The sequence below is a fragment of the Cydia strobilella genome, chromosome 22, assembly GCF_947568885.1.
Source record: "Cydia strobilella chromosome 22, ilCydStro3.1, whole genome shotgun sequence".
In the NCBI taxonomy this organism is placed as follows: Eukaryota; Metazoa; Arthropoda; class Insecta; order Lepidoptera; family Tortricidae; genus Cydia; species Cydia strobilella.
This window is the reverse complement of record NC_086062.1, coordinates 7,440,685-7,453,053: the sequence shown is the minus strand read 5'-3', so window position 1 is coordinate 7,453,053 and position 12,369 is coordinate 7,440,685. Positions and strand designations below refer to the sequence as shown.

Genomic DNA, 12,369 nt, shown 5'->3' with positions numbered 1-12,369 from the left:
CAAAATCATATAAAAATAATTAATGCAAATAAAAAAATCATTTATCCATATTTAAATACATTTTAACGTATTTTTATAAATCTTCATTTTTAGTTTTAAAGTATGTCGATAGATGGCAGTGAATTTACAGTGGTTACAAAATTTACTATGACAGTACCGCTCTATCTTATTATATCCTATTTGTCTGTATCCAGGATCGTCTTAACAAACTTATCGCTGTTTAGTAGAATTTACATTGCACTCGTCTAATTTATTTTTTTATTGCCACTTTGGGCCTATTAAAGACACTTGCTTTTTCCATGTTTCAATGTTATACATTTGTGTTTAAAATTGATGTGAAATAAAACATCATAAAGATTTCCATTTAAATCCTCTAGAAACGTCACCATAGAAAAGGAACTAACATTATTGATAAAAAAAACCATAATCATGCAATATATGCATACCTTGTTCTCGATCTTAAGCCGCTCCTCCGGCTTAAGCGGCTGCGCGTTGAGAGTCCATGTGATGGTAGGTTCCGGTTCACCCTTGACGTCGGCCTCGAATTTGAGGGCTTCGCCGACCTTGACCTTGCGCTTTTGTAGGTTCTTGCGGTCAATCTTCGGTGCCACTGTTGATAAAATGGTGAGATTATGAAATAGTCAAGAAAGTTTCTACGTAAGAAATTAATTACAGACGCCAAATAAAGAACGGCTCTTTTCGGCTCAAACCTTAATCTGTTAAACAAAAGGCATTGTTTCTTTTATGCAGTGCGGCTAGCTATCGAACCCCTCGCGAGTGAAAAGAACCAGACTTTTGACAACTACATTTAGGTATTATATGACGCCTTTCACTTTAGGATCATCTTTTGACAAGAGAAACAGCTTTCATTTAGCTTTCAGCCTCTAGGTGTGAAATATAAAAGCATGAAAAGACTATGGATTCACGAGTTTTAAAGTTTATCGCATGATTGACATGATCATGATAACATTAATAACTAACATTGTTTTTCTGATCTTGCAAATAATGTAAACAAATATGACAAATTTTGTTAGCGTTTGACACACAACCTAACATTTTTACGAAGGTAATTTTCCCTGAAATATTAACAATTAACATTTAATTTAACTGATAATGTATATGTATAAATAAAATATTTAAGTATATAGACTAACCGCTAAGCTTAAATGGGACTGGGCTGGGCATGTCTGCCGCATGCACCCTGAAAGGTGGGCCAAAATTGTTACCGAGTGGGACTCACGGAACACCATAGATGGTGCTGGCCGGGGTGCATGCAGGCCAAAAAGGAGATGGCGGGACGACTTGGACGCATTTTATCCGGATTGGCGGGACACTACAAACGACAGGGTCGAGTGGAGGAAGCGAGGGGAGGCCTTTGCCCAGCAGTGGGACACTAAATTAGGCTAGCAAAAAAAAAAAAGTATATAGACTGTTGATAAGGTCATGGCTGTCCTTTTAAAGAGCGAGATTACGAAGTAATGAAGGTAAAATGGTTTGTTTACATTATTTGCAAGTTCTATTGACGAAGACTTTAGCGACATGAAGGCGTCTTTATTGCTTGATAAATAAGATGTATTCCAGATGGCCACTCACGGAATCTCGGCTTGCAAGTGACAGACTTGCTCGGCTCGGAGGGCTCTCCGGGGCCGGCCTTGTTGAGGGCGATGACTCGGAACTCGTACTCGTGCCCCTCCTCCACGTCGTCGACGCGCCCGACTGGCCGGTCGCCTGTCGTGCGGAGGGCGTCTTGCCATGATCTGTGGAAAGAGGCCATATTTTAATACACCAGTTTCAGATAAAACATAGCATTCGATGTACTTAATAACATGTTTGTAGTAATCTTTCGACTTTTTCTTGAAAAAAAATATCATTATTTTGGAATCTTCTGTTTATGTTTCTTCTCAGGCTCGTTTTTAGGGTTCAAACGTAAAAACGGGACCCTATTACTAAGACTCTGCTGTCTGTCTGTCCATCTGTCACCAGGCTGTATCTCATAAACCATGACAGTTGAAATTTTCACAGATGGTGTATTTCTGTTGCCGCTATAACAACAAATACTAAAAACAGAAAAAAACATTATTTAAGTGGGGTCCCATACAACAAACGTGATTTTTTTGCCGTTTTTTGCGTAATGGTACGGAACCCTTCGTGCGCGAGTCCGACTCGCACTTGGCCGGTTTTTTGTGCAAATATCGGACTTCGGCCACGTCAAGTTTGCATTAATTTGGCATTGATAAAGTGAGTTGCGGACTGAAATTCCCAGAACTTTTTAATGTGTCACAGAAGTCTACATCTTCTTCTTTTTTTATCCTGTTACCCTCTGCTGGGATGTAGGGCTTGAATCATATTCTTCCACTGACTCCGATCCTGGGCTTGGGTAACCTCCTCCCACCCCATCCCCAATACACCTAGCTCTTGCTCCACAGAACGGCGCCAACTACATTTATGGCGACCATGTTTCCGAAGTCTACTAAACATTAATAATGATAATGAAGAGAAGTCTTACCGTCCACCCTTTTCTCTCTTCTGGATGATGTAGCCAGTGATAGGCGCACCACCGTCCTCCTTGGGCGGAGACCATTCCAGGTCAACGAAGTCCTTGTCCCAGTTCCTGGGCTCGGGCCTACCGGGCTTGCCGGGCTCGTCTGAAATAAGGATAATTGAGTTTGAGCGTTGATAAATTATTGCAAACGATAATCCCGCGGGTTTTTTTAAAGATCACCCGTTTTGGTCTTACCTATATTGAAGATATGAGTATAGTTTACATGATGATATAATTATTCTCGTTTTAGGATACTAGAACCTACTTATTCTAGGCGAGAAACGTGTAAGGCGTACCCTTAACCTCCGAATGACAAGTTTTCAAAATTTGCCAGCAAAAATTTTACTCTGTTAAATTGATGGAGTCAAATCATAATTCGGGCCTCTAGACTACGCCGATCGACATGCAGGACGCTATAGCCACCAAAAAAAGTAATAAAATATGTAATGTTTTCTTGATTATACTATTAGACTTATCGATTGGATTCTTAGCGATGATAGGCTTCTCCATTTCGTGCTTTTTGGACTCGCCCTCCTTATTGACGGCCTTGACGCGAAACTTGTAAGGCTTTCCCTCTTACCCGGTGATGTTGGCTTTGGCTTGTGGACTTACCGAATGGATTCTTAGCGATGATAGACTTCTCCGTTTCAAGCTCTTCGGACTCGCCCTCCTTGTTGACGGCCTTGACGCGGAACTTGTAAGGCTTGCCCTCCTGCAGTCCGGTGATGTTGGCTTTGCAGTCCTTGGCCGTGCCGCATGGAACCCATTGGCCTAGAGAAATCATTGATTATTATTGTACAGAAGACAAAAATCATGCAAATCATTACATTCATGAGAAAAAATGAGTATATGTAGATTTTTCCGATATTTTATTTTCCACCACGCAAAGTTAGAGACTGCAACTGGTAAATATTGAGTATGAGAGAAATCGGTAATTTCGCGGTTTACCGGTGTTTTTTATACAAGTTCTACCGATTTGCATCCCTAACGCAAGATATAGGGATTTACATCCCTTACGCAGGATAAAGTTAGGATAGGTAGGATAAAGTTTTTAATTTAATTAAAGCAACTACGTGGTATAAAGAAATAGTACGGAAAATGGTTGTGGTAAATATAGGTAACTTACCGGTAAGCGGATCAAGTTTCTCGATCTCGTAGTACTCAATGGGTGATCCGCCATCGTCCTCCGGCTTCTGCCAGGTGAGCGTGCAACCGTGTTTTGTGACATCAGCGACTTCGAGCGGGCCTTTGGGCTTGGATGGCTTGCCTGAAATTAGTTGACGGTTTTAGTAAATCCATTCTTTGATTAAAATTTTGGTAAAATCGGCGACTATTTGTACTTTTTTTCTTCGAAAAAATAATAAAAAGCTGTTCCCTATCGGTTCAATTATAATGAAATCCCCAGGCAAAAAAAAAAACAAAATTGAGAACTCCTTTTCTTTTAGATAGGTATTAGATAAACTCAAAACTACTGAACGGATTTTCATGCTGTTTTCACCTATCGATAGAGCCATTCTTGTCGAAGGTTTAGGTGTGTAATTTATTAAGGTTTTGTGTAACCGCTAGTTGTTAGATAGAAGCCCGTTATTTGCCAGACCATCACAATTAGCCGTGCTACGCCGATATATTGCACCACATTTATTATCTAATGATCGTACAAAGTACGTATAACAAGATAATAATGAAAACTCACCAAGAATAGTAATCTCAACTTCAGCCTCATCCTCACCGACTTCATTCTTGGCCTTAATCACATACTTCCCAGTATTAGCTCTCTTGCTCTTCGTCATCAAGAACTTCGTGTTATAGTCAATATTGATGATCTCCAGGTTATCCGGAGTACCGGTCTTGATCTCCTCGCCCTTGAAGAACCAGGTGACGGTGGCCGGGGGCTCGCCGAACACCTTGACGTCGAGGGAGACGGGGAGGCCGGCCTTCACGGACACGGGGTTGAGGTTGGTGCGGTCGATTCTTGGTTTCACTGTGAAGGAGACGATTTTGGTTAGGCGTTGGAAAGAAAGAGCAAGACACATGAGAGTTTTGTGTAAAATAGCCCGACAAAATGGCGTCTTATACAACAAAACTTTTGCAATGAAATTATGAACTGTACCTGTATACGTTTAAAACCATTCTAGTGAGACTCAAGACAGCCTTTGCGAATGACTCTAGATATGGCTCTACATTATAAAAGGCACAAATCGAGCAATTATCCGTTTTAAAAATGGGAGCTATCCGTATTGATATATTTTATAGAAATCAAAACAGCTGACACTTTTAGAGAGTTTTAAAATACTGCAATTTTTACAACAGGAAATGTTAAAGGTGTACTTACAGAATCGGGCTTTAGCGGTGTGCCAGTTGGTGTTCTCAGAAGGCTCGGACTGTCCAGCCTTGTTTATCGCTCGCACTCTGAACTGGTATTGGCTGCCTTCTTCCAGTTTAGGTACTGTGCCTTGGCACACGTTGCCTTGAATTTCGGCAGCCTGTGAAAAAAGATGGGATAATTTTTGGGAAATATGTCGTTATGATATAAATTTATTTTATTACAATGTTTAATGATCTTAGTATTCCTTCTCGAGTACTTGAACATGCAGCTTATACAGACTGTTCTTCCTGCGTCAATTTATTCTAGTTCGCTATACGCCTTACGACTTGTGCAAAATTTCTCCTTTCGGGTATTCTCGGCTCCGTTCGGCTCAGCACAGCTCCGAGCAATTGTTAGGGTTGACACAACTTGACGCGCCTTTGCGTGCACGACCACAGATTAGATAATGACTTGAATTTTGACAACCCTAAATAGCCGAAAGGGATAGTGCCATATATTAGAAAGGGACTTGATTCGTCCCTGAACCGCTGTCAAACTTCGGTTTTGTAGGAAATTTCCTTTCTGTACGGTAGTACTATTATTTATTCCGTGGCAATATAGGTAATCCTTCTATTTTGCTTGCCTATATGTGTCGTCTAACTAAGGAAAATAAAATCATCAACAACTAACCTTAACAAATTCTCCCGTATCCCTATCCATCTTCTCAATAATGTATCCCGTGATGGGCGCTCCATTGTCCCGGATCGGCGGCTCCCACTTGAGCTTGGCGCTCTTCTCGTCCCAGTCCACGATGTCCGGCAGGCCGGGCGCCGCGGGGACGTCGTACGGGTTCTTGGCGAGGATGCCGTGGTCCGTCTCCAGGGGCTCGGATTCACCCTCCTCGTTGAGGGCCTTGACTCGGAACTGGTAGGTGTGGCCGGGCTCTAGACCTGTGGGAAAAGAAACAGTTTGTAAAATGTGACTAAGAATACGATACACTGACTTATGGTTCTTTACGTGGCAAAGCCGTATGTTGTGTATACAGTTTCGGCTGGCTGGTAATCTTAGGTTCAACGTGGAGACCGAGTTAGGTAAACGCCACATAAGACTCGAGAAATTTGTAATAGCTAATAGGTTGTAAAGAAGTTGAAGAAGGAGGTCGAAAGTCTTTATGTGTGCTTCTTTCTTGCTATAAATAACTAGCTATAAATAATCTGAATTTTGTAAAAAAAAATCTTAAACTGGCGCAGTCGGTAGGATGCCGCTTAAAACTGCTCATTTACTGATCAGTAACCCCTACCCTGCTGCTATAAACGCTTAATGAAGTTACCAGTGACAGTAGCCTCAGTAGTATCCAGCTCGTTCGTGTCAGCCGGCACCCATTTGCCAGTAAGCACTTTCATCTTCTCAACCACGTATGCGCTGAGAGGCAGCCCTCCGATGTGCTTGGGCTTCTTGCTTGATATAACTTGTAACAGTTTTCTATTGGCGCAGTCGGTAGGACGGTACTGAGTTTTCTATTAACTGCTCAGCTTTAAAGCATACACAAAAAAAATCCAACATACCAGTGACAGTAGCCTCAGTAGAATCCGGCTCCACCGTGCCAGCCGGCACCCATTTGCCAGTAAGCACATCCATCTTCTCAACCACGTATGCGCTGAGAGGCAGCCCTCCGGTGTGCTTGGGCTTCTTCCACGCGAGTTTGACATGGTCGGCATGGACGTCCGACACTTCGAGCGGGCCTTCGGGTTTGCCTGGCTTGTCTGTAGAATATTGATAAAAGTTGTAGGTAATATAGTTTTTTGGTACTCTGGTGCCATGGAGATTTATCTTCGTTATTTGCAGCAGCATAAGAGAAACAAAACATATATCGAGAATAGTCAAGATACTATTGATTATTAGGGGAATCAAGTTATAATTTATTTCCAACCTATTTGGTACTTTTATATTATTTTTAAGATATGCAATAGCAGTCTTTTAATTTGAATACGGACTAGATTCAACTTAAAATTAGAAAATAAGGAAGATTATTGGACAGTCATAGCGTCTTCTGAATAATACTTGTAAGTTTTAGTTTACTTTATGTAAATAGAAGTGGAAGAAAGGTCTCATTAATGCTTTGAGTATTTTAGAATTCTCCAAAGTTTTAACACTTTAATATAAACTTACCTAGCACAGTAATCTCAACAGTAGCCTCATCCGTGCCCGAATCATTAACCGCCTTCAGCGTATACACGCCCGTATTCTTCCACGACGTCTCCGTCAGCGTCATACGAGTGTTATAATCCTCGTTTTCCATCTTGATGCCCTCGCCGTTCTCCAGGGGCTTGTTGGCGAAGATCCAGGTCTTGGTTGGTGGGGGTTCACCCTTGATGTCCACGTCGAGTTTGATGGTGGTGCCGGCGCGGACGCGGATCGCGTGCATCTTGTCCCGGTTGATCCATGGTTTCACTGGAGAAAATGATAAATTAATAATAGAGTATGAAGGCTAACGAAAAGAAAACATTGATGTTTAGATTCTTTTTAGTGATAGACTTAATAATTTAATATAATATTTTGTCTGTTATTTAGAATCTTTACTACTGTTATAATTCACAATCAGAATCTCGCTTATTTCTATAGATGGCGTTAAGTGCAATATTTGATTTCCGACACGGCAATCCTGACATTGTACATGTCACCGTGATGCCTTCAGATTAGACAGATCTATCTACAGTCTTCAGATTCTATGTTTAGAGGGCTAATTCGCAGAGCCCCATGAGTACTCGTTTGAGCCAATAAATGGCATAAAGCGTAATTACTAATCTACAGTTATATATTATCCAACACAGCCATAATTACTGTCCTTGCAACAAAATTCAGTTTTATTTTGGCAACAGTCATAAAGTTAGTACTCACAGAATCTAGCCTTGGCGACGTGTGATTGCGTGGGCTCGCTGGGCTCGCCGGGGCCGGCCTTGTTGACGGCGCGGACGCGGAACTGGTACGTGTTGCCTTCCTTCAGGTCCGGCACGCGGGCCTTGCACTCTGGCGTCTGTGGAACAAAGGTATTCAGTGAAATATCGGTAGTATGTAGTGGGGAGTCGTCCTTCCAACTAGAGTTTCATCAGTTTGCCTATAGGTTTAGACATTATGCTGTAGTCCTTGCTAAATAAGCTAAACAGGATCAAATTGTGACAGTGACCAAATATGTTCATCACCTTATTTAAGGATAAGTTGCAATATATTTGGGTATTTTGCTGTTACTGTCAATTTGAGAGAGTCTGTATCTTACTAGGTGTTGATTTGACGTTACCTACACCGCTGATTAGACGTCAAACCAACAGGTTCTATATGTGACCTTGGAAACAAAGAAGCTTAGCGTTAGACCAAGATAAGTCTGCAACGATATTGATAGCACACGCAGTGCAAGTGTTATTTTAAACGTCAAACTTCTATAAAATTATGACGTATAAATAACACTTGCACTGCGTGTGCTATCAAAATCGTTGCAGACTTATCTTGGTCTAACTCTAAACACCTTGGTCCTGACCCAGTATTGAGAAGATTTGCGCTGATCTATATTTTTAGGGTTTCGTACCCAAAGGGTAAAACCCTAGACCCTATTACTAAGACCCCGCTGTCTGTCTGTCTGTCACCAGGCTGTATCTCATGAACCGTGATAGCTAGACAGTTGAAATTTTTACAGATGATGTATTTCTGTTGCCCCTATAACAACAAATACTATAAACAGAATAAAATAAATATTTAAGTGAGGCTCCCATACAACAAACGTGATTTTTTTGCCGTTTTTTGCGTAATGGTACGGAACCCTTTGTGCGTGTGTCCGACTCGCACATGACCGGTTTTTTGAAAATTGCCATTTGTTCTTTCTTTTAAATTTTTTGACGCAACCAGTTTTTTTTAGGTTTTACCAAGCTTTAATTCAACTCACATTGGTAGTTAGCGCCTCCTGCCACGATCCGTATTTCTCTTTCTTCTCGATAACGTAGCCAGTGATGGGCGCGCCGCCGGTGCTCTTGGGCGCCTCCCACGTGAGGTCCACGCGGTCCACGTCCCAGTCCTCGATGGTCGGAACGGACGGCTTGCCGGGAATATCTGGGAAAAGGGAACACATTATTTAACAAGCTTTTGACAGATACTGATATTTTCTGTAGAGATTTACATAGTTATAGACCACATGTCCGTCAGGATACATGTTAATTTTGATGTAGAAATGACGAAAATCATTGACACTAAAGTACCCTCATCGTCAACCCTTAAATCTCTAGAAATAGAAGGCATATTGATATCCCAAGGCGAACTAGCAACCTCAACCGACTACTTACCGGCCTTGACAAGGCTCTCATTGTGGTGCTGTGAAACAGGATGTCCTGACTCGATTTTCAAGAGTACCCATCAACTCAACACATTAAATTGAACGACGAGGCCTCAAGTGAATTATTTCTCTACGTTTGATCTGTGATCATTCTATTTTGTTTGCCAAAGTTCCAAATAAACATTGGACCAACTCACCGTAAGGATTCTTCGCGATGATGCTGTGGTCTGTCTTCAGAGGTTCACTCTCGCCCTCCTCATTCACAGCGCGGACCCTGAACTCATACTCCTCGCCCTCCTGCAGACCCTTGACCTCCATCTCGGTGTCGTCGGTCTTGCCGACCGGCACCCAGCGGCCGGTGGCCTTGTTGAGCTTTTCTACAACGTAGCCGGTTACTGGTTTGCCTGTGGAAAATAGTACAGGATTAACGTCTGGATCCTAAATAGACAATTATGTCAAAATCGGTTTCGTTATCAGTTAATCACTTTGGCCGACAGACAATGTTGCCCTTGAATCAATGGTTTAAACCTCGGTTGTGCTGTATAGACCAGTAGGCCGAGCACATGATTGGCGCGACAGTATCTCGCCGCGAGATAGACTACCCTTCTTTTACTAACTGTATGAATTAAAGAGGGACGGGTAGTCTATGTCGCGGCAAGATACTCTCGCGCCAATCATGTGCTAGCCCGGCAGAAAACATAGTTTCCGAAAAAAATGCTAAAAGATGATTAAACATTCGGTCAGGATCCTTATCAGCATTGCGATCTCCATATCAGATTCATTAGTGCCTTGTCTGTCAGGTCAGGTGAATTAAGTCAGACATTTATCCAAATTAGAAAAGTAGGCATTTACTACCATCGTCTTCTGGCTTTTTCCAAGACAGCTTGCAGCCAGATTTCAGGTTTGCCCGGTGCGCTCAGCACTGTTATTCTAACTTCAACTTCATATATGCCTTGCTCGTTGGTATCGATATGTAGCTGCTCCCGAGTCTAGTAAATATAGAAATTACTTACCACCATCGTCTTCTGGCTTCTTCCAAGACAGTTTGCAGCCAGATTTGGTAACATCAGCGACCTTGAGCGGTCCACCAGGTTTGCCCGGCGCGCTCAGAACTGTGATATCAACTTCAGCCTCATCAGTTCCGTGCTGGTTGGTGGCCAAGATACGGTAGGTGCCGGTCATGGCGCGGACGGAGTCTTTGATATCTAATTTGGTGTTGTAGTCCACGTTGATTACGTTTTCTTTAACCTAATAAATAAAAAAGATAGAGAATTACCCCCTTATTCATAAACGTCTACTAAAGTTGACAAGCCGTTATCGTGTTAATCGTTTGTCCCTTTCCATCATACCAATACGTCAGAAAGGGACCAACGATTATTAGCGGCTTGTCAACTTTAGTAGTCGTTTATGAATAAGAGGGGTTAGTTAGATAATAAGATTCGGAGCACGAATGAAGCTAGTCCTAAATTTTAGACATGTAAAATTTGTACAATTTTATCAATAAATGTATCTTATCTTATCTTATCATGGATAACTGTATTTGTGGCATTTACAGGCAAAAGGTTCATTGACAGTTTTTAACATGATCAATTTCTGATTAAATCGTTATGGCAGTAGTGCCTTATTGAAAACTGTAGTGTAGGTAGATAAATACATTAATAAAAGCTTGACAGCGCGGGTAGACTCATTCTTGCAATATATGAAGATTCCTAACGGTTGTGTTTCCTTGTGCTCCGCTAATATAAATATCCCGAGGGATTTACTGAGGACTTTACGAAAACGGTACCCGTTCGCTTGAAAACGGTGCATCAGGGGCGTACACACTGATATAAATATACCATAGATGACGAAAATGCATCTAATTCGCATGTCCGAACCCCGAGAAATCCTCGGGGTTGACTGTCGCTCTTGACAGTCCACGCGCGTCAGTTGTTGCAGCCGGACGTCCGTGAAAACTTAAAAAATGCCTCGTTGCGTGATAATTAACTGCAACAGCCCAAAAATTGCGAGCACCCAAATGCAAAAACATAATTCCTATCACAGGTAAGTCATTTTAAAATTATATTATGCGTAAATTTTGTATGAAAAAGTCGACACGCTTGGTTTCAATACAAATCGTGATATTTGCGTCATCTAGCGTATATATTAAATCTGTGGGCGTACATTACCAGACGTGATAAAATCCGTTAAAAGTACTCTAGTGTGACTTCCTTATCACGTGTTTATGACTTGAAGTATTAAGTGATCGCTTACCTCCTTCTCTTCTCCCTTCCATTTCTGGAACCATTGTACGGTAGGCGCCGGTTCACCCTTGACGTTGACGTCGAAGAAGATCGGTTTGCCCGCGCGCACGGCCAGCGCCTTCAGGTTGGTGCGGTCGATGCGTGGTTTCACTAGAATAAACATCATCATCATCATCTTCCTCGCGTTGTCCCGGCATATTGCCACGGCTCATGGGAGCCTGGGTCCGCTTGGCAACTAATCCCAAGAACGGGCGTAGGTAGTATTTACGAAAGCGATTGCCATCTGACCTTCCAACCCAGAGGGTAAACTAGGCCATATTGGGATTAGTACGGTTTCCTCACGATGTTTTCCTTCATCGAAAAGCGACTTCCAGTTGGAAGGGCTCTCTTAAAGCATCAAGTTCGCCTTTGTCCATTGTCAGGCGTGTCTCAATCCGCGATTTCGTCGCGTCACTACAAGTACCTGCGGCCGCCTCAATTTTGAGGTTTTACCATATTCACAAACATTTTCGGGGTTTGTAATTATTTTATATTCACAAACTTTATTTATTTATTTATTTTTATTTATTTAAACTTTATTGCACATAAAATTATAAGTACAAATGGCGGACTTAATCCCATAAGGCATTCTCTACCCGTCAACCACTGGGATAAAAAGAGATGGTTGTTTATCATAGGTATATCACAAATAGTGTACCTTTCTGATGGTAGTAAATTTTTTAAATTATATATTTACATAAATATGATTTAGCCTATGCAACTTCTAACACCGATTTCGCAGTATCGCAGTAATCAGCAAACAATTACGCAACACATAATATTCATTTCGGGCAAAAACTGAGTAATAGTTGTATGACGCAAAAACGGAAAATTTAAATTTTTGTGACACATAACCTATACAGAACATACATCTACGTCTATACACGACAGGTGATGTACATGGTCGCTCCATACGTGTCAA

General features: G+C 41.7%; 1 protein-coding gene across 1 annotated transcript in view; it reads right to left on the bottom strand.

The window, feature by feature from the left end:
• The window catches only part of LOC134751445 (twitchin), a 145,344-nt gene that overhangs the window by 63,010 nt on the left and 69,965 nt on the right, over positions 1–12,369 (bottom strand). Inside the window, exons 69-83 of the mRNA XM_063686854.1 lie at positions 11,419–11,558; positions 10,179–10,413; positions 9,363–9,569; positions 8,782–8,945; positions 7,746–7,881; positions 7,017–7,298; positions 6,413–6,610; positions 5,538–5,797; positions 4,875–5,025; positions 4,236–4,523; positions 3,669–3,809; positions 3,155–3,313; positions 2,507–2,645; positions 1,594–1,757; positions 447–610 (exon numbers count right to left, since the gene is read on the bottom strand). Of these exons, the coding sequence (XP_063542924.1) occupies positions 447–610; positions 1,594–1,757; positions 2,507–2,645; positions 3,155–3,313; positions 3,669–3,809; positions 4,236–4,523; positions 4,875–5,025; positions 5,538–5,797; positions 6,413–6,610; positions 7,017–7,298; positions 7,746–7,881; positions 8,782–8,945; positions 9,363–9,569; positions 10,179–10,413; positions 11,419–11,558 (2,828 nt within the window). The remainder of the gene's footprint in view (positions 1–446; positions 611–1,593; positions 1,758–2,506; positions 2,646–3,154; positions 3,314–3,668; positions 3,810–4,235; positions 4,524–4,874; positions 5,026–5,537; positions 5,798–6,412; positions 6,611–7,016; positions 7,299–7,745; positions 7,882–8,781; positions 8,946–9,362; positions 9,570–10,178; positions 10,414–11,418; positions 11,559–12,369) is intronic.